At 43.8% G+C, this 25,915-nt stretch overlaps 2 protein-coding genes across 2 annotated transcripts; one reads left to right on the top strand and one right to left on the bottom strand.

The window, feature by feature from the left end:
* The first annotated feature begins 713 nt into the window (after positions 1 to 713).
* LOC117807107 (insulin-like growth factor-binding protein 1) lies at positions 714 to 3,562 on the top strand. Its single transcript, XM_034676173.1, is given in 5 exon segments — positions 714 to 1,372; positions 1,535 to 1,704; positions 1,996 to 2,124; positions 2,406 to 2,513; positions 2,515 to 3,562. Coding segments are annotated over 5 exon segments (1,074 nt in total). The 5' UTR covers positions 714 to 723; the 3' UTR covers positions 2,533 to 3,562.
* A 542-nt stretch (positions 3,563 to 4,104) lies between these two features.
* igfbp3 (insulin-like growth factor binding protein 3) lies at positions 4,105 to 25,773 on the bottom strand. Its single transcript, XM_034678109.1, has 4 exons — positions 25,186 to 25,773; positions 21,154 to 21,404; positions 18,364 to 18,483; positions 4,105 to 8,185 (listed from the first exon to the last, which is right to left on the bottom strand). Exons 1-4 carry the CDS (start codon positions 25,547 to 25,549, stop codon positions 8,060 to 8,062), a joined length of 861 nt encoding a protein of 286 aa, XP_034534000.1. The 5' UTR covers positions 25,550 to 25,773; the 3' UTR covers positions 4,105 to 8,059.
* Between the last annotated feature and the right edge of the window lie 142 nt (positions 25,774 to 25,915).

The following is a 25,915-nucleotide window of genomic DNA, read 5'->3' as shown; positions in this document are numbered from 1 at the left end:
TTCAAAGCTATGGTCTATTATTGTCACAGAAAACGTGTGCGGGACATCTCTTGGACTGAGCCCAAAGCCGGCTTCAGTGCGCGCGCTTTGGGACACAGAGAGATCACATACCATTCCGTCCGTCCCCCCCCCCCCCCCCGTCCCCCCCCCCCCCTGACTCACAGGCGTAAACGGTGACCCTCATTTGCGCAGCTATTTCTGAAACTCGGGTTTATTATCCCTGTGCGATGCACGAATACTTTCTCATGTCATATTAGAGCTTTTAGTTCTCTCCCAGCACGCCTACGCTTTGTGCGCACAGCGTGGGCGTGCGTATTGTGCGCTCGTAATTAGTTCCCAAAGTTGTGTAAGAAGTTTGTAGAGGACAATTAATAGAAAGCCCTCATGAACAGAAAGCACTGTCCTGGAAATTAGTTGCTCATTTGAGTCAGGCTAGAAAACAAGGAAGAGATTCAAATGTGAAATCGATTAGTTTAGCTCCAGAGCGCCACTGTGCGAACTTATTTGTATTACAACTTCTGAAATCAATTACGAAGAATCAACTGCAGCCTCTATGTTGTTGGTGTAAGCCGGCAGAGTGAAGTAAAGTAGTTTAGTGTAGCACGAGGGTGAGAAAAGGGGGGTCCTTGATTGCAACATCAAACACCGGTGTCGTCACTGGTCAGCGATACGTGCAGGCACTGCCTGTTCCAAAATAAATATTGACGTGACTGTTGTATTCAAATGAGCTGCCTGGCCGGACATAGGCGGGCCAATCAGAGTCCATCCTATCATCACACCTTCTTTCCAGAAATCATTCATAATGCCGATGCGTCAAACACTCACAGAGGAGCCGGCTATAAATACGGCTGCGCGCAACGCACAGTTAGACATTTTCCCCAAATCAAACGAAAGAGACAACTGAGCAAGATCCGGAATCCGGCGTTTACCTTTGATTCTTCTTTCTACCTTGCTCCACATTTTTATTCTATATTTAGTATCCAGCTCACTATGTTGACCATGGGTGGATTATATTTGCAGCACGTCGTGGTGGCAGCGTTGTGCTCCTTGCTGGCCACAGGCACGTTAGGGTCCCCGGTGTTGGGGCCAGAGCCGATCCGATGCGCCCCGTGTACTCCGGAGAAGCTGAGCCTGTGTCCAGCGGTGGCGCCCGGCTGTGCAGAGGTGCTTCGGGAGCCGGGCTGTGGATGCTGCCTCGCCTGCGCTCTGACTGCTGGGGAGCTGTGCGGGATCTACACGGCGCCGTGCGGTTCGGGACTGAGGTGCACCCCGAGACCCGGCGACCCCCGGCCACTGCACTCCCTCACCCGGGGACAAGCCGTGTGCACTGAGAGCACAGAGCCAACGTCCACTCCCGAGCCCCAGACACAAGGTAGGCCTATAAGCTCCACATTTTATGCATTTTTCTTTTACATCCAGTAAATCTTCACTATCACCCCACAAAAAAAAAAAACACTTGACTTGCCTTTTGAGAAGCACTGCACAGGTACATCTATCCAGTCTCACTTAACATTCATTAATTTTCCTCTTCCAGATCAGGGAGAGCCAGAGACGGAGATGGAGAACGCAGCTATCATCTCGGACCTCGGCTCCAGTCACTACCTCACCGGCCACACTAAGCCCTACGACCCACGGGCAGCTGCGGACGCTCAGGACAGCATGAAAGCCAAACTCATCGCCAACCGCAAGAAACTGGTCGAACAGGTGAGGATCAAACACAGTCTCATTATTTCCAGTGTGCATTCGCTGAAACCCTCAGTGTGTGATATGTTACTAAAAGTTTTTGGGAGATTTGAAGAGAGGGTTTGTTCACCACAGGGGGGCGCACGTGGGCTGTCTGAAGAGGGGATAGGGAAAAGATGACAGGGATGCTTGCTATTACAAGTTTTATATGCAGTTTGATGCATGCTTTCTGATGACAAAGCACTGTTGATTATTATTTCTGCTTGTTGGCACAGATCTGAGTTAACCCTTTCTTCACCTTTTCTTTTACAGGGTCCCTGTCACATTGAGCTGCAGAGAGCTTTGGACAAAATTGCTAAATCCCAGCAAAAATTAGGAGACAAATTAACCAGATTCTACCTCCCTAACTGTGACAAACGAGGGCTCTACAAACCCAAACAGGTTGGTGTCTTCAGTTAAATTCTATTGTTGGTATGAGTGAGTGTGTGTCATTTTGCTTGGTGTGGATTTCACTCAGTTCCAAGGAATCCCACCTAGTTGTAAGTGTTTTGCCAAGATTGCGTCAAGCACAGCTTTAAAACAATTGTGTGGGCGAGGCAGGGAGTGTGTCTTAGTTTCCCGTGTGATGTCACCTATTTGCAAGACCGTACATGTTTGTGACACAGTAAATGAAAATGAAAGCATTTAATTAAATGATTTGTTTTGTGTGTGTTTCTCTGCAGTGTGAGTCCTCTCTTGACGGACAGAGGGGTCGATGCTGGTGTGTCAACTCCTGGAACGGGAAGAAGATTTTAGGTTCGACTGACCTGCCAGCAGAAGCCGAGTGCCCTTAAAGAGATCAACCACTGATGCAGATCTCACAAAGTAGAAGAAGAACGAGAAAGCCACTGTTTTTTCCCCTTATTTTGATAGCTGTTTATTTATTGATCTCGTCCATGGTGGTGTTTAATTCAGGTACACTGTCATCGAGGGACTGTTGGTCCCAGCCACCCTGATCCCCTCCCCCTTCTTCTTCAAACACCTGTCCCAAAGAGGAAAAATCTTTTTTTTCTGAAAAGGAGATTTTTTAATATTGATGCATTTACTTTGACTCTTCAGCCTTATTTATTTCCATTTTATTTCATTTTATTTGTAATTATTTCATGAGTATTTATATCTTTTTTTGCCTTATTGTTATTATAATATTATTATTTTTATGGGTGTATAAAGTGTATATATGTATCTTGGCCCTGAGTAACTCCACTGCTGAGTTGAGCTCGCTCTACCCTTAAGGAGTTGTCTGGAGGTTTGGTTTGTGACAAAATCAAGCAAGAACAAGAAGCACTGAGTGACCAAATGTCATTTAGAAGTATTTCTAAATGTTGTGTTTATGATTCTTTTTCACATTGCTGCCATTTTTGTCTTTTTTTGTTGTTGTTTTTTTTACTGATGTGACACATGATCAGAATGCAAAACTCTCAGTTGGGAATCCTTACAACAGTCTCAGAAAACATTTCCCATGATTCCATGGGGTTACAGATAGCATGACAGGTTGGTGCTTTTCCGCGCTGCCTCTCAGACGGGTATTTCTACATTAACCTACCTCCGATATTTATGTGTCTGCTGTCAGTTGTGTTGATGTATATGTCAAAAAAAGACTTGCTGTTTTACTTTGTGTTGCTGTTCTCTCTGACCAAGAACACATGACCACAATGAGCGAGTCCCGCAATGAACCCTGCGGCTCGCCTCCATCCACATGCTGCTGTTGGAGAGAGAAATATTGTTTATGTGAGTCTATTCCAAAGTGACTAACTGCTCACTCGTGTGTATGTACACTTTTGTAATTGAGATGTAATGTAAGAAAAAAAAGGTGATATATTTAATAAAAACATTAACCTCAGCTATGCGCTCTTGGCCTCTATTTAACCTCAAGACGTGTTTAATTTGTGAAAAAACATCCATAGGTGGTAAAACGTAAGGATCACAACAGCTTCATCAGGACATGATTATGAAAGTCTGTGTTTAGATGCACTCAGACCACATTTTTCTATATTAGGTGTGTTTGTGAGCGGTGTTATCACGGTGATCTAAAGTGGAGCTCCTTGTCTAACTTTAGATGTTCAGCTCTGCGCTGCCTTTTGACCCGCTCTCTGTTTGCCTTGGTCAGGGCACAGGAATTTGCTTCAACCTCTCATGCCCACTGCCAGCCTGCCTGGCACCACCAGATTTATTTTTATTCTTTTTACAAATTGAACCTTTGCTTTATCCTTATTGACACATTCCAAGACTGAGGGGAGCCTGATTGCATTCAATGCCTTCAACAGGAGCAAATCTGTGTCCTGATAGCCTGCAGAAATGAAACTGAGCAGATGGATCGCTCTATCAGCTGCTGGTGACAACACAAGTGTTCAACATGAGGAAAACAAACCAGAGACAGTGTTCTTTAAAATGTGTTCACTTTATTTAAAAAAGACATTAAATACAAATTATACTTTGAATCAAAATCATTTCCTTTCTCAGAGAAAATAATAGCTGTGTGATTCCTAGTTTAGTATCATGAATCAAAAATCTCTTTGAAGGATAAACTTGAGAAGGAAAACAAAATACATTTTACCCGTGAACAGAGAGATTCTTAACGTGACCAGCAGGGAAAAAATATCAAAGTGACATTACAGAAGTGTGACTGTGGCTCTGCACTGACAGACTGAGGCGGGATGGCGCGGTGTGCATGGAGAGTGAACGTGACGGTCTGAGAGGTGAGAGGTTCACTGTTCCTGTGAAGCAGTAAACTAAAATGACCAGAGACCTGAGTGACTGACTGACACAGATTTTTTTTGCCCCTGAGGCTGAAAGTGGCCTGCAGGGTGCTGAGCTTCAAAATGACACTGCTGAGCAACAGATTCATTAAAAAATAAAACATTCATTAGTGATTATATTCCCCAAAATACACTGAATCATAGAGACTTTGCTGTGCAATCGGTGAGTCACTGAATTGTTCATAAGAAAACCTAGTTTGGATCAGCTTATATTTCTTTCTTAGATAAATAATTTTCATTTTTATGTACTGTACATGATGTCTAGTCAGACACATAGCTGGCCAGGAAATAATAATAATAATAATAATAATAATAATAATAATAATAATAATAATGATAATGATAATGATAATGATAATGATAATAATAAAATATATATATATAAAGACACACTTACAAATATTCAGGAGGGAATAGCTTAAACATATTTGTATGTATGTTCCTCCCTTTACATCAAGTCTTTGAATAGATGGGGTTTAGCACCAACAGGCTGGTTGTAAGTTGCTGCTGTCTATCAAAGGAAGTATACTGCCGATTTCATGCTACCAAGCTACTGGGCAAGCATTCTTAGTCGGCACTCTCTCCACTGTTCAAGTCTTTACACAGGATGTGGGAGAGCATCGGGGCAGGAAGCTGTCTCCTCCCTCAGACCCCCTACCACTTGTGTGAATGCATATTTGGTGCTGTGTCCACCTTGTGGAGATTTGTTGGCATACGATCATACAAGCATTTTCAAAGAAACAAAAACAACAACAACAAAAAAAAAGAAAATAGTTGCATTGAATGGAAAATTTCTGCGGGGTGTTCGCTTGCTTTGCTGTCAGAAGTCCTGGTGTAGCTTTTTCTCTCTTTCTCTTTTCTCTCCTCACAGGGTTATTATTGTTTTCTTACAGTATCACACTGTTTCATCTGGCGTTACCTCTGAGGAAAGGTATGCAGATGCAGATAGGTCCAATTGTCTTTAACTGCATGCATTGACGAGTAGCGGCGCAGCTAAAGTGCTTTAAGTGCTTGTGCTTGAAGCAATAGGGGCAGCTGGCACCTGCGGCCGGTCACACCGGGCTGTACCACCCCGTTCAAACAAGACTACACCAGGATGCACCCCTGACAGGAAGAGGACCAGAGGAGGGCAGGGAGCTGGGGCGAAGGACAACAGCTCTTGTTAGTGAGGTGGGAGATGTGAATGGGATCAGGCACGCAGACAAGGACAGAGTGATAGACAGCAGGGAAAAGACACGGAGGGTTGGAGAAACTCAAAATCAAGACAGCAGGAAAAAATAAAGGGGACGAGGTCAGGGATGAGGACAAGAGAGCAGGCTAGAGCTGAAGAGGGATGGGGACATTGATGAGGACATTAGGAAGTCGGAAAGACACAAAGGGCGACTGACCATTAACATAACACTTAACATAGCATGTTAGCACCCCAAATATCTAGTTTTTCTGCATTGATCATTCGCCTCCTGAGAGCAGCAGCTGATTAGCTTGGATACACAACAGCTACAGTGTATTTACTGTATGTAACAGTTAGCCATAGATAGCCAGAGTCGCTGTGAGGGATCAAAATATCCATGAATACTCCCAAACCACTTATGTAGCATAATCCACCTCTTTGCAGTTTGCTTGTATGCTTTGTATGTTCAGCATGCACACTCTAGAGTCAAGACATATCTACAGACTCTTGTTTTATTTTCTCTGGTAGATGTGTCTGGTCCCTCTCTCCTCCGGATAGATTTCAATCAGGCTAGTGTAGTGCAGCAACCTGCCACTGGCCAGGGCTGTAGCACCAATTACTGGCAAATGCCATAATGCTATAATGCTCCTCTACACAGATGCAGGCAGTCATAGATGACCAATGGCATCTCTTAGTGCAGAAATGTTTGTCAGTATTTTGATCTGGAAAACTGAGATGAAGTTGTATGTAGGCTACATCTGGTTAACTTGACACAGCCTACAATGCGTAACAAGCACAGGCATGTCGATGTTAACCTGTAGGGAGAACTAAAGGACGGTGGTGCTAGCTCTGCTAGTGTTATACACACTATGTAAACCAATTTGATATTGGTCACAGACTCTGTGATCCAGTTTAAGTCTGTATTTAAACTTTCACTCCTCAACATCTCCATCAGCTCCTTAGCCATACCCTGGTCTCTTCATTAATGTACTATCTTACAATTGCTCACAGCAGTTACTAAGGAGTGGCCTTCTGTAGCAGACGCCAGGCACAGTTATCAGATTGTTCCTGTCTGTTGATCATGAAGCAGCAGGTATCAAAGATGGATCAATCTTTTTTAAATTAGTCGGTATTTTTCTGGCTCTTGCACAAAAACGTGACTAGCTCAAGTACCAACTGGGTAAGTATCTTTAAATGAGCTCAAAACAAGAGTAATGGAAAATATAATCACTGTAGTCTGCAGTTCAGAGGGTTTAGAGCAAGCAATCCTTTTGGCACAGGTTTCCTGATCCACTATTGATTCAGTTATGTTTTGGGAAGATGATAGATAAAGACAAAGCTTCCACTTCACACTCTTTGCATATGAAGAAATAAAAAGCATATATGTCGACAGTGAAGTGAATTATGCTGGAGCAGTTGTTTCAGATGTTGTTGTCCTTACTGCCCCCATTAAATCTTGGGAAGCTGTTGTGAATCCAATCTAATTGTAACTGCTGTTTCATCAAAGGTGCCACATTTCAAGCTTACTGTGGACGAGTATTTGATACGAGGAAAGGTAGATTTTCAGGGTGAAGGGGAGGCATGGACAAATCTGTTTTTAAGGCACTGTAACTGCACGGTTTGCCTCCACTCCCTCCCCAATAACAGGGCAAGAGAGGCAGCGAGGATGGCCCTGGATAAGAAGTCAAAGCCCTGCTATCCCATAATCCTTCACTTCAAAATGGACCCTGAGCCAGTGAGTGTTTATTTTTCTGCATTGTTTAATGGGGCAGGGCTGGGGAGGGGGAGTCAGACATCTCTACACTGAGCTTAGTGACACACAGTATTTACACAAATAAACACTTTTGGGAAAGCGCACACCATCTTGCATGCCATCTTGCACAGACATGCAGCTGTGCACACGTATGTTATGCAGGTGCTCACACATTAAGACACACACACACACAGACTCACAGACAGACGCACAAAATAGAAACGGTGGTGGTGCATTTTTTTCAGGTCACAGTCACAAACAAATCCTCTTTAAAGTGAGTGGAAAAGTCCCTCCTTCCTCTCTCTCTAAAAGAATAGTGCAGATGGTAGGATTCTCTCTTTCTTCTCCTTCTCTCTCAACTTTCAGCTTATTTGTTTGAATTTTAAAGAAAGGATAGAGGTTCCCTAAGCATGGGACAGATAGCTGTGATGGACAGGAGGCTCGCCCTGTCGATGAGGCCGTCCTCCACTCCCTCCCCTCCCTTTCCCTTCCCTCCCCCTTGTTCTCTCTCTAACTCTCTGACAGATATGGGACCTGAAATCAAAGGTCCAGAGCCCCTTCAAATGTTTACACAAAACTACATGCAAGAGCAAAGTAGACTCTTTTTCATCCTCTCTCTTTCTCTCCCACCCTCCCCCACGTCTTCCCTCTGTCCTCTCATTTGCTCTCCAGGTTGTAGCACTGCGTCTCGCCCCGCTCCCTGCCGTCGTACCCGGGGAGAGGCTGCCCGTATTTGTCCACGCACCAGCAGTAGCCCCGCCTCCTTCCTTTGGATGGACGGCACTGCAAAGAGAGGGCAGAAAAAGTAAAATTAGTATGCTGCTTGTTTGCTTTTATTAAACACCTTGCAAAGATTATCTTGTGCAGCCTTCAGAGAGAAGGATTGCAGGTGGCCCCAGCAGGGCACGTACAAACATCACTCGGCCAGCTTTTACTTCCATCTTTAGTTTCGAGACTGCAGGAGGAAAGGACTGGAACGTGGCCGAGGACTTATCACTTTGAGACACATTGTGAAAACAGATTAGTGTTTCCTAGGTGAGGAATTACCCTGACACAGCTTTATCAACACCACCTCCATGTGTGTTTTATAATAAGACTATCTGTCTCTCTGTTGGCTCTCAGAGTTCGGATGCTTGTAAGAAGGCCAAGTCGTGCCTCAGCAGAACTCTAATAAGACAAACATCTCATCGATCATGGAGAGGAATGCCCTGCTGTCTGGAGCTGTCGCAGAGTTTTTATGAGCAGAATCTATCAAAGATAAACACTGCAGACGATGCAGCTGCTGGTCTTGTGATAGACGATAATAAATATACATATGAAGATCAGAACAGGGGGGCTTCTCTCAGGCATCCATGTGCATCCAGCAAGCTGCTGACTTTGTGCCATCTATGAGCTTTATTTATCAGGCTTGTGTGCTCCTGACCAGTGGGGGTAAACGATGAAAAAGCAGATTCTTTCGGACGGAGAGGGGCAGGGTATGAGGGACGCTCTGAGTAAGTGAGAGTGAAGGAGTGTGAAGGTAAACATGGAGTTGCTAAAATATTTGCCAAGGCCAGTTGGAGGGCTGCAAGGAAACCAGCGCTGCTATTCTGGGAAGCTGGCAGACACTCAAAATCATCTGGACCTGATTATGGCTCAAGCGTGCACGAGAGCATGTGCATGTGCACGCATAAACATGCATCAGCAAACATGAAGGCGCACACAAACAGGAGTTGAGTGTACTGCATGTATACATACCCCCACCTGCTTACACACAAGTTCTCACTCACACACACGTTTGCAGTAATATCAGATGTCCCACAGGGGGCCACACTTTGTAGAGTGGCAACTTTATGAGCTCCATTTGGGGTTCACATGAAACGGCACAATCAGCTGGGCCAGGCTAGACTCTGGCTCAGAATAATCCCACTTCTTCCCAACATCATCCCCTGGGGGGGAGGGGTGACAGAGTGTCGAGATGACCGACCAGCGCCAAGACACGTCTGTCTGTCTCTCTGCCTGTCTCAGTGTCAGTCTAAAAGTCAAGAATGGTACATGCTCTCTTTAAGGTTATATACTTTTTATTCATAGAACAGTAGATTTCCCTTAAAAAAAATGCTGAGTGTCTAGAGGATTGATGTACACTTTCATTTAAAGACATGACAAGCGTTTGGTTAGGTTGGTAAAAGGGAATGAGAAGGACTTTACACGACCAGCATGGGTTGGTGGTTACCTTATTGGGTCTGGGTGGATGGTTGAACGTACAAATGACTGACCTTGAAACACTAAAGACACAAACTGTGACACATTTTTTTACCGACAGTCAGGTCATTTGTTTATTCTAAACTATTTCAAATGATACCTCAGAATACTGACACTTCTTACATCTGTATATTAAGTGTATTTGCTCGTTGGTGTTGGATGACTGTGCAGTTTTATCCCTGCATGGAGCTGTTGGGTGAGAAATACACAGTTCAATATTATAGCCTCGCTAAAAAGTAGTAACCATTACTTCAACGACTTCTAATTAACCCTAAACCAGCTACTTTTAGTTGCCTAGACAAACTAAAAAGGTGGCATGTCATGGAATGCCTAATGTGGCCCGAATGTTTCTCTGAGGAAGGAAGAGAATGGTAAATAATACAGAATCAGTAGCAGAATACCACACTCTACAATAAGGACTGTGTTTTCTGCTTAGCTTATCAGATATAGATGTTAACACCCTTAAATTAGAGTTTAAAATCTGCACTTTAATCTGACAGACATTTGGGATCATGTTTGAATTCCAGAGCCCCGGGGTGCTGATCCAAAAACATGAAACTACTAATACTTATGGACTGCATTGTGCCATGCAGCCACAGACAGACAGACAGACAGACAGACCGGCTTTAGTGTGTGGCCAGGTGTCTGTTTCCGGTGTAGTCTACATCCACGTGCAGCCTGAGAGCATGATCAAAGGCAGCTTTATAGAGACAGAGGCCCATTAAAATACCAACAACTACTGCAGCAGTCTGGGGGCAAATACGCAGCCCGACACGCCCCATTCTCACACACTAACATCATCGAAGGATTCTTTTCGAGGAACACAGCTTCTCCCAACCCTCCTACCTTTCTTCCTCCTCCTCTGCCTTACTTTTTTTCTGCCCCTCCCTCCTCTCCTCTATTCTCCTTCTCGGTGCCATCGTCTGAGTCCGTGGCCAGCTTCTATTTTAGCCCTGACCCAGTGGACGAGACTGCGGAGAGGAGCTTAACATTGTGTTCCTCTGCTCTGGTTAATGATGATGGAGTCCTGTATGTGCTGGATGTGTGTGTGTGTGTGTGTGTGTGTGTGTGTGTGTGTGTGTGTGTGTGTGTGTGTGTGTGTGTGTGTGTGTGTGTGTGTGTGTGTGTGTGTTTGAGAGTATGCATGGGAGGGTTGAAAAGCCAAAGGAGAGGAAAGGAGAGAGGAAGAGCAGAATGTGCATGTGTGCATTCCCCTGTTGCTTGGCTACCTTTGAATTCCTGCTCAGTCTCTTTCATCTGTGAACTATTAGCAGTCATCTCAAGCCATCCTTTCTTTACTGCTTCAATCTGCAGACACACACACACACACACACACACACACACACACACACACACACACACACACTCTTTCTGCTAAAGAATGCCAAAGACGGTCACAAGGCAGCGAGAAACTGAATGTCATGTCACTTTACACCTTCCTCAGAGACATTAAAGTTTTCACTGTTAACACAACTTTAAACTGCACTACATTTAAAAAGACCTCCAAATTAACACAAAGATTTAAGTAACTATCTAACAAAAGTGTGTATAGTTAGCTATGACTTCCCACTTGGCTTGAAAGGTCACTCTGGTTCATAATTTGCTTTGATTCTTGGATGCTGATTTCAACAGCGGTTTGATTTCAGTGTGAAAAAATAGCATAAAAATTATACTGAGGACAAACTTCTGTAGCAACTCTGACAACATTTCCCACTTCTCTTTAGTTTATCAGTTCAATTTTACATGACAAACATTCACTCTTTAAGAAAGAACATGACTAAATATTCAGCATTGAGTTTGTAGCAGGGGTTAACTGTTTCTGTAAACCAAACGTAACGGTTAGCCCGCTAATTACAGAAGAATGTTCTGGCACAAGGATGGTTTAAAATGTTATTTAGTTACATTACAATCATAGCTGTGTTTGCAACCACAGAAAACTGTCAGACCCCTTAAGATGACTATTTACTACTTGCAGTCCCATGTTCACTGTGACGTGTCTCACTACAGAGGAAGTAGCTGTGTTGAGAGTAGGCTTTTATGCATGTTACGTAATTACATCAGAGGTCTACTTGGGAGCCATAAAAGTAACAGTAACAGAATTAGCCTACCTAAAAAAATGTAAATGACACTGTCGAATGAGGTAAGTCACCTGGAGCGTGCACACAAACAGAGGTATGTAGAGAAACGTGTGAAGACTGGTGTTATGGCTCTACTTATATGGCCCTACCTTTTGCATCTGACGTCACGACTCTAGCGCCTGCATCTGGACAGCAAAAGGAACATGTTGTTTACTGGATGCAGGTGCTTAATAAAGATTTGTGTTCACAAATTCCCTGCTGTGAACTGTAATCTAAGTATTCAACCATGATTATCTCCTGTTGTGCAGAGGGGTGCACTTACAGGCAACGAGAGGCTATAGCCGTCAATCGTATGCTATCGCAAAAATAAAGTCTGTTTGACACACAGCTCACAGAAGAGGTGGTTATTCTGCCTAAAATGAAGTGGTTTTAAACCTTTTTTTTATATTTCGAAACTGATTGCGTCTTGATTATCCATCTGGAACCAAACTGAATTTCATATGTAAATAAAAAAACCATGTCTGACCTCTTCAGTGTGCCTTTGAGCGCCCTGAGGTGAGAAGTTGATAATCAAAACGTGTTTTTTTGGAGGTGTACTCCTCTACTAATCCTAGAACCCTGAACCACAGAGACTAAACCTCGCCTCAGGGGTCACCTCAGACCTCGTGCCCCATATTCCCAGACTTACACTGGCCCTGCATGGTCCACACAGCCGTCACTAGAAAAGCACATTTCATCCACCCTGAACATTCATAATGCTACCTTTATGGGGTGTGTGTTGTGCGTATGAATGCGTGCTCTTGTAATGCCGGTCTTTATAGCTAATAGCAGCGCCGCTGGGCTTCACGGACATTAAAAAGAGCCTGGTACGACCACAGGATAAACATAAGCTCATAAAATGCAGTGTGTATGCGTGTTTGGGTATAGGGGCGCATGTATATGTATTTGTGTGAAAGAGGGTGCATCTGTGTGTGTGTTTGCATGTGCATTCAGTGTTGGGAGTCGCTGCAGGATATTGCTTTTTCTAAAAAGCGTGTTTGTTTAAGAAGAATCAGGCCACACAGGCTTTAAAATAGGAGCCTAAATAATCAATAGGAGTCATGACTGGATGTGGGAAAATCTATGGTTATAGAGGTGGTGTGACATTTAGGGAACAGGAGGACACTTTGAAATGGGATATTTTTTGTAGCTTACCTATCAATAGAAGTAAAAAAAACCAAAAACATTTACCTGCTGAGTATTTCATCAACCAAAACTGTAACTTCAACATATGTCTCCTGTTTTCATTTGTTTCATTTCATTTTGTAATGAAATTATTTTGGTTTCTTAGTACGAAAAAAAACGATTTGAGACATAATTTAGTTGTCGCTAACTTTGGACACACATTAGATAGATAGATAGATAGATAGATAGATAGATAGATAGATAGATAGATAGATAGATAGATAGATAGATAGATAGATAGATAGATAGAAGTTGTGGAATTGGGTCATCAGAAGGGGGGAGATGTGGGCCCTTATTTTGGAAACCTTGTCAACAAAAAATGTAAGAAAATTCTCACAGATCTGAGAAGAAGCTTCAAGACAAGTGGATTGGTCACTCATAAGAAAAAAGAACACGGGGATTATTGAAATTTCTTTAAACGATATCAGAGAAATATTTGGTCTTTTCAGCTTTGACAATCCTCTGATATCTCCTCCAGCTATCTTTAAGACAATCATACGACACCTGGAGCTTTCTTCCATTTACGCTCAGCCACCCTACATTGCTGTCTAGCTGCATGAGTATTGTAATTTATTCATGGATCAGATTTAGGTTTGGGACGCATGGTTTTTAGTGGGGCAACAGTATCAAGAATGGCAGTACAAGCATGTATCATTTAAGTACTCTATGTATCCAAGATAGATGCACACAAGTGTTTTTAAACTCCAGGGTATCTGCCAAAATAAAAGCTTTCACGAAACTGCCTCTCACAAAACACGTAAAAATTACAAAACATAGCACTTTGAATTTCCCTTTTTACCCTGAATTTTCAGTAAATCATGTGACTGCAGCAGGAGAACTTTTTCCTGTCAGTCAGCACAACCGCAGTAGGTGCTAGTGGCAAGAATTATGTGCCCAAGAAGCCTTTACAGTGTTCTTCAGGAAAGCGCTCTCTTTCACTTGAACCCCTGTTCATGCTCAGCCTGAGATCAGAAGTCAGTGTCTAAATGCCAACAGCACAGACCAAGATCTTTCCTGAACCCTTAAGTTGGGAAGATGGCCCAAAATAATCAAGCCAATTTCTGCACAGTAAGCTGAAGATGTTCTTGCAAGATTTTCCTATGGCGTGAGGTCTGTTGAGTGATTTTACTTCCCCACGATGAGCTCTGGATGAATGCTGCAGCTGCACCAATTTCAAATCAATGTTCCACATTTACAATCCAGTATCGTGGTGTGAGGGGGGAATCCAGAGGACAGCCAAAGCATGCACTTGTGGGGTTGATCATGTCATTGCCAAAGTGCTTAAGAGACTCCGTAGCAGGTATGAGAGTGGAACAAGTGATAGGAGATATTTGTGAGTGCTGCACCAAACCACTGAGTTAACTTTTTTTGTCCTCTAACAGGATTTTCGGTTTCAAGGTAATGTTCATACACCAGCAATGGAAGCTGCAATGTGAAGACGTGAGGAGCGCAAAACAAGCGAAGTAAAGAGCATCAGGCAGCGAGTCATCAACCACTGGGCCAACTATTCTTACCTTTGGCCTGGCAGCCAAAAGCTTCACTCCAGGATTCATATGGATGGGATTCAGAGCTCTGGAGGCTTCAAGAGCTGGAATACATTTTAACATTTGAAAAAATGTATCTTAAAAACCAAGTGTTGGTAAAAGTGACCACTTAGCACTTTATCAACTTCTTGACAAGTTGATATTTGGGTTTATAATCTCAAACTATGTATCTTGTCAGTATCAGCACAGACACTCAGGATGCAAATTAAAGTATACCCTGCTGTGAAAATTATGCAAAAGCAAATAAAATGACTGTATCCCCCAGAGAGAGGGAAGGCAAGGAGGATTAGAAATCCAGGGAGAGAAGAGGACGAAGAGAGAGACAGAGTGAAAATAGCTGTCTGGGCCCCTGACGGTTGGCCAGTTATTATAAAGCCATTGTGGTCGGTGTGTACGTTTCCACAGATCCTTCTGAGTCACGCTCAATAAGTCAGCCCTTATGGGCCCTGGCACTGTCGGGACCAATGGGGGGGAGGGAGGAGGGAGGGATAAGGGTACGCAGGCACCTGGCTCACATCCTTAACCCACTGCCTCTTCCTCCTCGCCCACCTCCTCCTCCTCTTCTTCTCAACACGCACACACTAAACTCTGAAAGAGTACACAGAGAGGAGACGCAGACACTGTCGTCCCTTTCACAAGCCCTCTCTGCGGGGTGATTCCTGGCCAAACAAGGAAGGAAAAAGCCAGGTGGGCGGAAGGGCAGGATGGACAGAATGATGGAGCGGGCAGACAGAACAAAAGACGGGTGGATGACTGTAGGCAGGGCACAATGGGGGTAATGATGGGTGGGTGAAATGATGAATAAGGGAGAGAGAGAGTAAGAGAGAGAGAGAGAGAGAGAGAGAGAGAGAGAGAGAGAGAGAGAGACACAGAGAGAGAGGGGTGTAATGAGAGGGTCAGTGTTGGCCATGTTAGTCATGGCCTGAACTGGGATACTGGGCCAATTCATATAACTGTTGCTAAAAATAGCTTCCTGTGTACCCGAGGTAACACCGCTCTGACAGTACTGGGGGGCGCATTTTACCAGCCAGCAACATACACACCAAAAACATGCTTGAGACTGAATGCTCATGATGTTTTTATTTCTTTCTTTTGATTTAACCTTCACAAATCCAGGTCTGAACCTCTGAGATCACAGATCCATGTTACAAGCTGTGCTGAAGTTCAGTCTCCAAACCACGTGACTGAGTCGAGTCTTAAGTAGTGTACTTGTTTTTCTTCTTGTGCATGTTGCACCAAAGTTCATGTACCAGTAATTAATGGATGGTTAATAGTGACATTGGTTAATTGCTGCATCCCTGGTCTTGAATCCCCAATGTTCAAGTCCAAGTCACCAAAGGGGTATCAGAATCAAGTCCCTAATACCTGAGTCTGAGTCCAGGACAAGTCACATTGAGCCAGGAGTCCTGGTAGGAACTGTTTCCTCCAGAAACAGTCCTTATTAGTGAACACATCTGAGTCATTCTCTGTCTACAGAGTTTAAAGGCAGTCAGTGCTAGAGTCCAAGATATTGGTGCTCAAGTCCAAGGCAATTCATGAGTCTCAAAAAACTGGTTCCAAAGTAGGCCTATAGACAGTGGACCCAAAAACATCATTTGCCCAAGATCAATTCTTTTTTAACCAAAACTCACCCAAAGTCTTAAAAAGCTGCTGTTCAAATTCCCCTCACAAACCCAAGACTGAAATCAATTGAAGCCATTGTGGATTCCAAAAGTGGCAACCAGTCAGATTGTAACCCTCGAGAAAAAGGTTGCAGTGAATGTTTGAGACTATTACTGGCTTCATTCAAACATTAACTCTACCCAACCCCACGGAGACTCACCAGGAGGCTGACAGGAAAAAGGGCAAAGGAAGTGGATGTGCAAGGGGTGAGTAAATGAACTCCATTTCTTTTTGCGTTCAGGCTAAACTGCTGCTTCACCAAGAGAAAGGATGGACAAAATAATCCAACTCGATAACTTTGAAATAACTGTCTTATCCAAGAAACTTTTCTAAAAACCTCAGACCTTCTTGTGTACCAGCACACACCCACATAATGTTTGTAAAAGTTTGTTTTCCAGCCTTTAGCTTTAGTTTAAAGACAGTAGTTCTGTATCACAGCACAATCCACTGCATGAAAAATCTACATCTCAAACAAATGTATCCTCGTCTGATCTGTGATCCCTCCAATTTGCTGTGAAAACACAATCAGGAACGTGCAAAAGAAGCTTCTAAATGAGTTTCTAAGTTTAGCTCCTGCTGATCCTTCAGTCCTGGTTGAGAAGCCCTTTTGGTTCCTGATTTTATTCCTGTATGAAACTTGAAACTTCCAGCTTTTATCAGCCACCTCTCAACAGTTCGTGACTATTTGATATGAAAAGATGTCGGTTGGGGTTTCGTTTTACGACACTGGGACAGCTTGTGTATCATGTGCATGGTTTTTCCCCTTTTTCCTCTGCTCAGTCCTTCACCCTCCACCCCACTCACCCTTCCCTCCCACCTCCTCCCCCCTCTCTCTTGCTCCCTTCTTTTCACAGTATTGTCACCCTAGACGGTTCACACGGTCTCCTCTTCGCGGTGCTTCCGGTCATAAATCTCTGCAACACACCGTGAAGGCACATCCCCTTGGATGGATTTAACACACAAGACCCTGCACCCCACCGGCTTGCTGAGAAAAGAGCGACAAGGGCTGGCACGCTGGTGCACACGCTCACACATTTACATACACACATACACACACAGACCAGAACTAACACTTTCCTGGTAGTTATTTGTTGATAACATCCAGGAAAAGAGAGAGGAAGAGTCTGATTTTAGTCATAATAAAATGGCACTTTGGAGACTTTGGGAAAAGAGTGTGGTAAGATTCTGAGAAGGTGATCGTTTCCTCTGTGTGTGTGTGTGTGTGTGTGTGTGTGTGAGTGTGTGTGTGTGTGTGTGTGTGTGTGTGTGTGTGTGTGTGTGTGTGCGTGTGCGTGTGTGTGTGTGTTATGGTTCGAGTCGGTCTCTGACTCATGGTACTTGTGGGGGGTTTTAAGTGACTCATGCATTTCTCAGAATGGCTCTTGCTCCGTGAAACCCCTCCGATAAGGCGACCGTATCAGGAAATAAGTTGAAAGTGTTCATGTGACACGCCATATGCCTCTCCAAGGGCCACCTCTCCTCCCATCCATCCGCCACTTTTCCTGTTTCACCCCTCCTCTCCTCTGGTTGAAACTTCTCAGATGAATTTTCGGCTTCCCGGTCTTACAAATGAGCCGGCTATGTATGGGTGGCCTCAGTCTGCTGCACCACGGACAAAAAAAACTAAACCAGTGACAGCCTGTTTGTTTTTTTTACCTCACCAACAGCGCCCCACACCTACACACCCTCACCAAAACTACCGCCATCAAACAAGCGCCATACATACACTCCCCTGCCGCCACATCTACCGTGCCACACACACTCCCAGACCACATTCTTACCTCCCTACCCCCCACACTCTCCCACACCGCACACCCACAAACACACCTGACCGACTTCATTTCCTGTGAGGCATGAGTCAGCCGGCTGCAGTGCACTTACTGGAGTAATACATGCTTATTAGCCATTCTGATAATATAGTGTTGATGTGGCTGTCAAGGCAACCTGCACAAAAAAGGGGGATTGTGTTCATGTGTGGGTGGGTGGGATGAGTCGCTGAGGATTCTTTGGAAGTGTTCAGGCATGTGGTGGGTCTATTTGCATGTCCACAGGTGTGTGTGTGTGTGTGTGTGTGTGTGTGTGTGTGTGTGTGTGTGTGTGTGTGTGTGTGTGTGTGTGTGTGTGTGTGTGTGTGTGTATACGTGTGTGTGTGTGCGGGTGTGTGTGAGGAGAAGAGAAAGAGAGAGGGGAAACAGCAGGGAGAGCCATTCACCTGTTTTTTCTTGTAGAAGCCCTTTCTGTCACAGTTGGGTATGCGGAAGCCTCTCGGGTTGAGCACGTTGCTGATTTTAAGGCTGCTCAGGATGCTCTCCATCTCTCGCCGACACGGCCCCTAGCAACACGGCAAACACACCCGGACGACACAGATATTACACACTCATCCTTACACAGTCACAGACACGAAGAACACGAGGAGCGGTCATGCAATTATAAGTTTATGGTGAACATCAGAGTTTGTAAAAGTCAACTTCCTGAACACTCAATGTGCCGGCTCAACTAAAGTGGTTTTAATGTTATGTAAATCTTTTCCCAACACCGTGTGATTACATTATTTTGGCATCTGTTATGTCAAACACATCTATTGAGGATGGGCCACAAAACACAAGGACATTAACTTGTGCTCAAGATTTTGAAGACATTTAGAAAAACTTAGTTTAAGAGTTTCCAAGCGATGGTCAAAGAAGGCCAAAGAAACCTCAGAGAGCTTATGAGTGTGACTGACAGATTGGCAGCGTCCAATGTAAAAGTATCTATGTAGTTTATGTGGATTGCTTTATTTAAAATGAGGGTCTCAAATACATATGAATTTGTCTGAATCACTGTTTCAATTCTTTGCCAAATCAGTCAGGGAAATAGCCCCTAACGAAACTTTTCTAGTGTTGCTGTTACAGTTGTTGTGCAGTAGCCTGAATATTTTACTCCAGTTTAAGTGATTGATTTATTCATGTGGAAGGCCTTTTGGACTTTGTAATGCTTATATTAACATAAAATAAGATTATATGCTAATTAACTGAGCAAAGTTGTAGTTTTCACAGCTGCAACAGCACATAAAATTCAGCAGATGTGTGCCAAAGTCACTAAAATTGATGTTGGAAATGCAGTGAGAACTTCCTCTTGTTAAATGTTTACCATGCATTCTTTAACAACAATGATAACCCCAGTGTCAGCTCCAGGTCGGAAAGTTTCGGTAAATTGGTACCTTCTCTTGCATAATGCTGGCTCATTGCATGTAATCAAAAACAATGTTGTTTGAATGACAGCAGATAACTTACAAGTACTGTGTGGTGTATGTGACCACAAATTGCTTTGTGGATCAATGTTTTGATGAGACATTCACTGACTGTTGGTATCCTGTGTTTTGTTTATGCTTGTGCATGAGACTCATGCGAACCACCCACCGCAGGTTGACAGCCATATGAATACAGGCTGTTTATGTGCCATGAAGAGATAAGAGTCTGCAGGGGGTTTATTTCAGCGATAACATTATCACTAGTGAGGTCTCTCCTTCTACTAGAAGTGCTAATCAGTGGGTTAAGGACTGATTCTGCAACTATGTGGTGTAGAAATCAGAGGAAATTGCTCACTACATAAAAAACACTGGGTACCTTTAAGTCGGTGTAAAACATGTGGAGCATGACAGCACAAGGACAGTTTTTTAACTTCAAGAGCTAAGGTTCTCTGCTTTTAAATGTTTGGTTCATAAAGGACATTTTATATGAGGCCAACAATTTGAAGATACACTGTGTAGTATTCAGTGACATTTAGCATGAGCGTTTTATGTCTACATAAGGAGCAGAACCACTTCCATAGTGGGGCATGTGCAGCTACGCCAGTGAGACACTACCATAGACTGTATGATAAATGGCCATAGTATCCGTGACGTCCCCCATCTGTTTCTGAAGCCCTGTTTTGAGACCTATCGTCGGCGGGAGCCATATTGGAAATGCTGAACTCAACCTAACTTCTGTCAATCCAATGTGAGGTAAAAAGGCAGGCCTTGAGCCTCCTTGCCAAAAAGCTATAGTGTTGCCACCTGTAACCTGTCATAATCTTAATATCTTCTAAACTGCTGAGTTTTTGAGGAATTTCACCACCTGTAAAGTGCTATATTAGCTATTCAGACTACTATTTTTTCCAGGCTGTAAACATGTTTATTTTTGCTGTAAAGATTGGCTTTTTTAAATTGGTGTGTGTATGTGGTTTCCGGTACTTCCGGAGCCAGCTTCAAGTGGACACTTGAGGAACTGCAGGTTCTAGCACTTCTGCATTGGCTTAATTTCTCATGTCCGGAGATTGCCGCTTGAACAGTTTATATTGCTACATATTCCCAAAGTTCTTCTTTGGCTATTGGAGCCAACCCCAGGTGGACACTCAAGAAACTGCAGAGTTTTGCACTTGGTGTCATATTTTAACACCTGAGGTTGCTGGTTGCTTTGAGCTGTGTTAAGTTGCCTTCTCAACTCTTTTATCTTCTTTATCTTTAACATAAAAGTGCCTTAAAGTTTGAAATCACAATGTTGCACAACCAAAAGGGTTAACCCAGAGTTAAGCTTTAGATAGTAGTAAGACACTGAAGCATCAAAATGTAGAACTGTCACTTTCACTCAGAAATTTTTATTTGGATTAATCAACATGTTGACATGGGATAATTTCTCTGAGTAAAACAAGAATAACAGACACTGATCTGCAACATCAAGTTGGTCAATTAAACCATTCTATCAGACATAGGGCACTACAATAATCATCTGACGGGTTGATGTCTTGGGTTTTTGATAAGTTAAAGTAATATTGTTAGGGTTTCATAATTTGACTTAATCCCCTGCCCCCTATGTCAGGTTATGGTTGCAAACTAGGATACATCCCACTCTGTCTTTATTCATACTTAGCTATCAAGAAGCTAATTATCATTGAGAGTCCCCAACAACTGTATTTATGAACCCACACTCTTAATTTTTCCTCCAAACATTAAACAGACACCCCAATTTCTCTGTATGTGACTTACATACTCAGTCTCCCTCTTGCTCTCCAGGGAGAAGTTGTGGATGTCCATGTTGGCTCCTCCTGACACAGATTCCACCTTGTGGCTCTGACTCTTCTTGTTCTGATCCTTCTGGATCAGTTTGTTGTGCAGCTGAGGCCTGGTATCCATCGACCCTCTACTGTGTCCGCCCTTCACTGTCCCCACGCCGGGCAGTACGGTGGCCGTTGTGGTTCCATTGGCACAGCCCTCTTCTACCTGATTCCCAGCATTCTCTGTTGTAGGTAAAAGTGATGTTTCAGTTTTCATTTATTTCATACTTCTTGAACAACACAGAAGTTAGCTTTCAATTAGTTGCTTCTATTTATGACATTAAGGGTCAAAATGGTATATATCTGTTTTTGCATCATTCATAGTTGTTGTTGAAAAATTGAATATAAAAGACTCAAGGCTGTTTACCAGTTTCTCCACATGGAGACTAACTCAAACCAGCACAAGATCAAAAACCACCTTAAGGACACTTTTCAAATCTGAAACAGATTACACCTTAAAGGTTGCTCTAATACACTTATGAGTTTCCTGTGATCTGAACTTTGAACAAGGACTCAAACCCAGTGCTTTAAGTGGCCTGTGACTCTCCAGTACCGCCACTTCTAAATGTAACCCTTTGGCGTACATGGACTTTTCCCGCACACCAGGACTTCTTACCAGCTGACAGTACCCTTTCTTGTCCTCTCCATATCACAGTTTCTCTTGGCGATTCATAGCAGCATCTAAAATACAATACCCATGATGCACTAAGTGAGGCTTGTGTTCTTTTGCGGCAATACATAGTGATCATTTGACTTTTTTTGACGGAGACATCAAATTAATGAAAATTGAGTCTCTACGCCCTTGGATAAACGAAGATAATGAGTGGAGATTCATTGTTTGTGACACACTGAAGTAGTTTGTTTAAGAAATTCATGTTGTGAAAATCCTTATCTTCTGGTATTTTTTATATAATAATAATCAGAATCAGAATCAGAATAATCATAATTATAATTGTATTTGTAGAGCACCTTTCAAAACCAGGTTACAAAGTGCTTTACATTGACAGCAAGATAAAACAGGCAGATCACAAATAACACAATATTACCTGATAATGGCTGCATGAAATACACGCCAACAAGTGAACAAGGAGAGTACCAGCATTTCTTTTTTTCACTTAAAGCACAGCTCATACCAGTTTCTCTTTTCTGTTTCATAACAAGCTTTAAATAACAACAGGAGTCTACTTGATGATCTCTTTCACCTCTATGAAGAAGTTTTTCTCTGAAGAGAAGAAAAGGTTTCACAAACCCCTAAATTAGGCTTAAGGATTTAATCATATCTTTTGATAATGTTGAACTGGTTTGAGTGCTTTTTCACGACTCAGTGTTTTACAGAAACAGGCAATCAGCTCCTAAATATCATCATTTATTTTTCCATTAACGTTGCCCTGAAGCTAAGTATCAGGATCCCACAGTTGTTTAAGTTTACTAGTCTGATCAAAACATTGTAATACAGGATGATGAATGCCTGCTCCTCTTAATCCAACAGAGAATTCTCAACTGTCTAGGAGAGGTCTGTTTAAAAGACACAAAATAACGTTAGCTCATTGCCTTGTGGGCTGTTTTGGAGCCAGAGAAGAAGCCAAGTAATAAACAGAAACATGACGATCTCATATCCACAAATTTCCACAGCATGCAGACCAAGAGATAGAGCCACAGAGAGGAACTGAGTGTAAACAAGACTTTTTAAGGACACTGTGAAGAAGAGCATGTTTTGTACGTGTTTATAAGTGTTGGGTGAGGAGTTGGGGTTTGGGACAAACAGAGGAGGAGGTAAGGTTAGTAAGAGGTAAAGTGGGAGATGAGAGAGCAGGTATATTATTAGCCCTTGGTGCTGGCAAAGATTCCTGTCAAATCGTTATAGACGGACCATCTGACCGAGAGGAAGAGAGGAGGGGGCTTTAAACACTCCTCCCTGATATAGGAGAGGATTAAACCACCCGTCATGTGCCACCCGGTGAGCCACACCGCCAAAAGGCCACAGTCTGAGATGTCCCGAAGAGGCAGACGGACGATGATTGGAACACACATGCAGCAAACACACACACCCAAACAGTTTTAAACTGTTAACTCGAAGCAGATTTTGCGTTGGAGAGCTGCGGTGAGGGCGGCAGACGGGCATGTAGGGGTGTAGCTCGTGTGGGCAGGCAGGCTGGCAGCCCACCCCTTTCTCCGTGACCACCTGATCAATTAGTGACGTGGTGGGGCTCCACAGTCTCTCCACAACTTACAATAACAACATGGATGTCAACAACAGGATCAACTGGAACGAGACTAGGAAGAAGGCAACAGATGCTCTTAAACCTGAAGCAGCTTTCTCTCACGTCTTACTGAAATCTACACAAAATCCATAAACGTCCAAACCGAGGACAAATAAAAGGCACCCATTGTAAGGTTCCTGCAAGCTTTAATTTTTATAGTCAGTATAAACTTTTATATAAGCTTTCAAGGAAGTCTGGGGCGTTTTAGATAAACACATTACGCAATTTGTTTGTAAAATGTCATAGGGGTAAACAGCACAAACTGCGGTTGAGGGGAGCTTGTTAATGTCTGGGAGGAGAGGCTGCTGTGAAGCTGGGACTGATGGCATTGGAAAGCACTAGGCTGCACTTACACGCTGTGACCAACAGAGACACTGTGGATCACTTCCTACCCTTTTTTTCTCCATCTCCAATTGTGGAGCGTAAGCAAAGAACCATGCATTCATACCTGTCTCAAGGCTGCTATGACCCACATGCTGACCTACTACATGACAGATCTCAGAGTTGAACGTGGATGAATGAGTATGTGTTTATGACAATGCGAGGAGTGCACACACAACACACATATTGCATTGGCCAAACCAAATAACCAGGAAGAAGATAACACACACAGAGGCTCCTGGAGGCTTGACGTCAGCAGTGCCTAAACACACAACAGTGTGTATTCACATGTAGGTGTCATGTGTGTCGTTACACCGGTGTGAGCAGCGTGCATCCATTCACACAAAACAGCACACAGATATGAGATCTCTCAGTATGAATAAAAGTAATTGTATTCAGTTTGGGCTCATTGATCTGTGATTGTGTGTCCTAGTTTTTTATAGGGAATTCAGAGAGATGATCCCCACTGTTTGCCACACACTCCAGATATTTTGGCCCACATGCTGGACGAGGAAAGCATCAGCACATATTTTCATGCTGTGCACAAAAATCCCTGAGCTTTACTTGAAGGAAAATGAGGACATTACAGAAGACAAGGACATGGTCTGCACTCAGCCTCAGCTAAATACTGTATACTTACAGTATGTATGTGGCATTCCTTAACTATTGGTTTGAGGGAGCCAGGCTGTGTGTGTGTGTGTGTGTGTGTGTGTGTGTGTGTGTGTGTGTGTGTGTGTGTGTGTGTGTGTGTGTGTGTTGGGGAGAAAAACAGAGAGGGAGCAATTTTCTACTTTTATGAAAACAAAAAATCTGCAAACTCCAGACGACAATCTTTCAATTTCTTGAATTGCATTCTATACTTTACGCATGAAGTTCCAAAGCTGTGCGCACATGGAAAAAGGAGTCGCCTGGTGTGTAAGCAACGATTAATTGCTGCGTAAAGCTCCAGCCCATAGCTGGTGTTATCCACTTAAACTTTCAGGAGCCTATGGGATTTGTTTCGCCTGCGCGAACACATCCCTGCGCAATGTCAAACCTCTCCTCTGATGCCCCACTGCGTGGGATGGTGACTACGATGGGGCAAGAAACCCCCAGATAATACATATTCCGCATATTTCTACTGACCTCATATGTTCAGTGATTAATTCTAAATATATGTATCCCATCCACTGTCAATGCAACGCACTTGGACGATTTCCACAAACAGGGAGCTCCCGAGACCTGGTCACCTCACTCGGGGAGCGCCTGTCATAACACTCGTGCAGAATGTAATGCAAACGTTCCTCAAAACATGAAAAACTAAGAACAAAACTGCTTCTTACCCTGTTTTTGAGCTGGTATGAGAATGCTGTTGAGCTTTTTGGATGCAGCACTGGAGCACATTCCCCGTCCCTCCAGCAGAGCTTGCAGGGGACGGCTCTCCCCCGGCTGGTGCTGGCAGGTCAAGCCGGAGCCACAGCGCGCAGTGTACACTCCACACGCCTGTCCCTCACCGAGGGCGCACGTCATGCAGCAGCCGCAGCCGGGCTCCCTCACCCGTTCCGCGCAGTCCTTCGGCAGTGGCTTGCACTGAAGCAGAGCCCCGGCATCGCACGGCTCGCATCGGACCACCGGCCCCACGGTGCCGGCGAGCCGGGTGAACGCAGCCAGCGCGGCGGCCAGACAAAGCACACAGAGACCGGGCATTCTGCCGATTAAGCTGGTCACAAAGGGACAGTATGTGAGTTGTCACGTAGGCTTAAGGGGACTCTCTGTGACACAGCGAGCCGGCTAGCCGTCTCCATCTGTATTTTCTTTTACGCGAACTTCTCGTTTTATACAGGCGGAAAAAAGAGCCAACAAGTCACACCCTCCTCCGTATGAATAATGTAAGTGGAGAGCCCCGATATGAGGGACCGCTACCTCCAGTCTGAGGAGAGAGCGGCTCAAGCACTCTGCTACTTTAATCCTTTATAATAATTCACTGAGGGCTGTTCATGCTCTCTTTGTGTTCAGAGAAAACAGACAAAGGTGTTTGTTTCATCTGGAAATGTGGCCCCCAGTCAAAACACT

Source organism: Notolabrus celidotus, chromosome 2 (assembly GCF_009762535.1).
Source record: "Notolabrus celidotus isolate fNotCel1 chromosome 2, fNotCel1.pri, whole genome shotgun sequence".
In the NCBI taxonomy this organism is placed as follows: Eukaryota; Metazoa; Chordata; class Actinopteri; order Labriformes; family Labridae; genus Notolabrus; species Notolabrus celidotus.
This window is presented reverse-complemented; position numbering and strand designations above follow the sequence as displayed.

Coding starts and splice junctions, on each gene's coding strand:
- igfbp3 (XM_034678109.1), bottom strand. CDS start 25,549: ATGCCCGGTCTCTGTGTGCTTTGTCTGGCCGCCGCGCTGGCTGCGTTC. Junction 18,484..21,153: donor GCAAGAGGGAGACTGAGTAT/GTAAGTCACATA, acceptor CCGTGTTGCTAG/GGGCCGTGTCGGCGAGAGAT. Junction 8,186..18,363: donor GCTTCTACAAGAAAAAACAG/GTGAATGGCTCT, acceptor CTCTCTTTGCAG/TGCCGTCCATCCAAAGGAAG.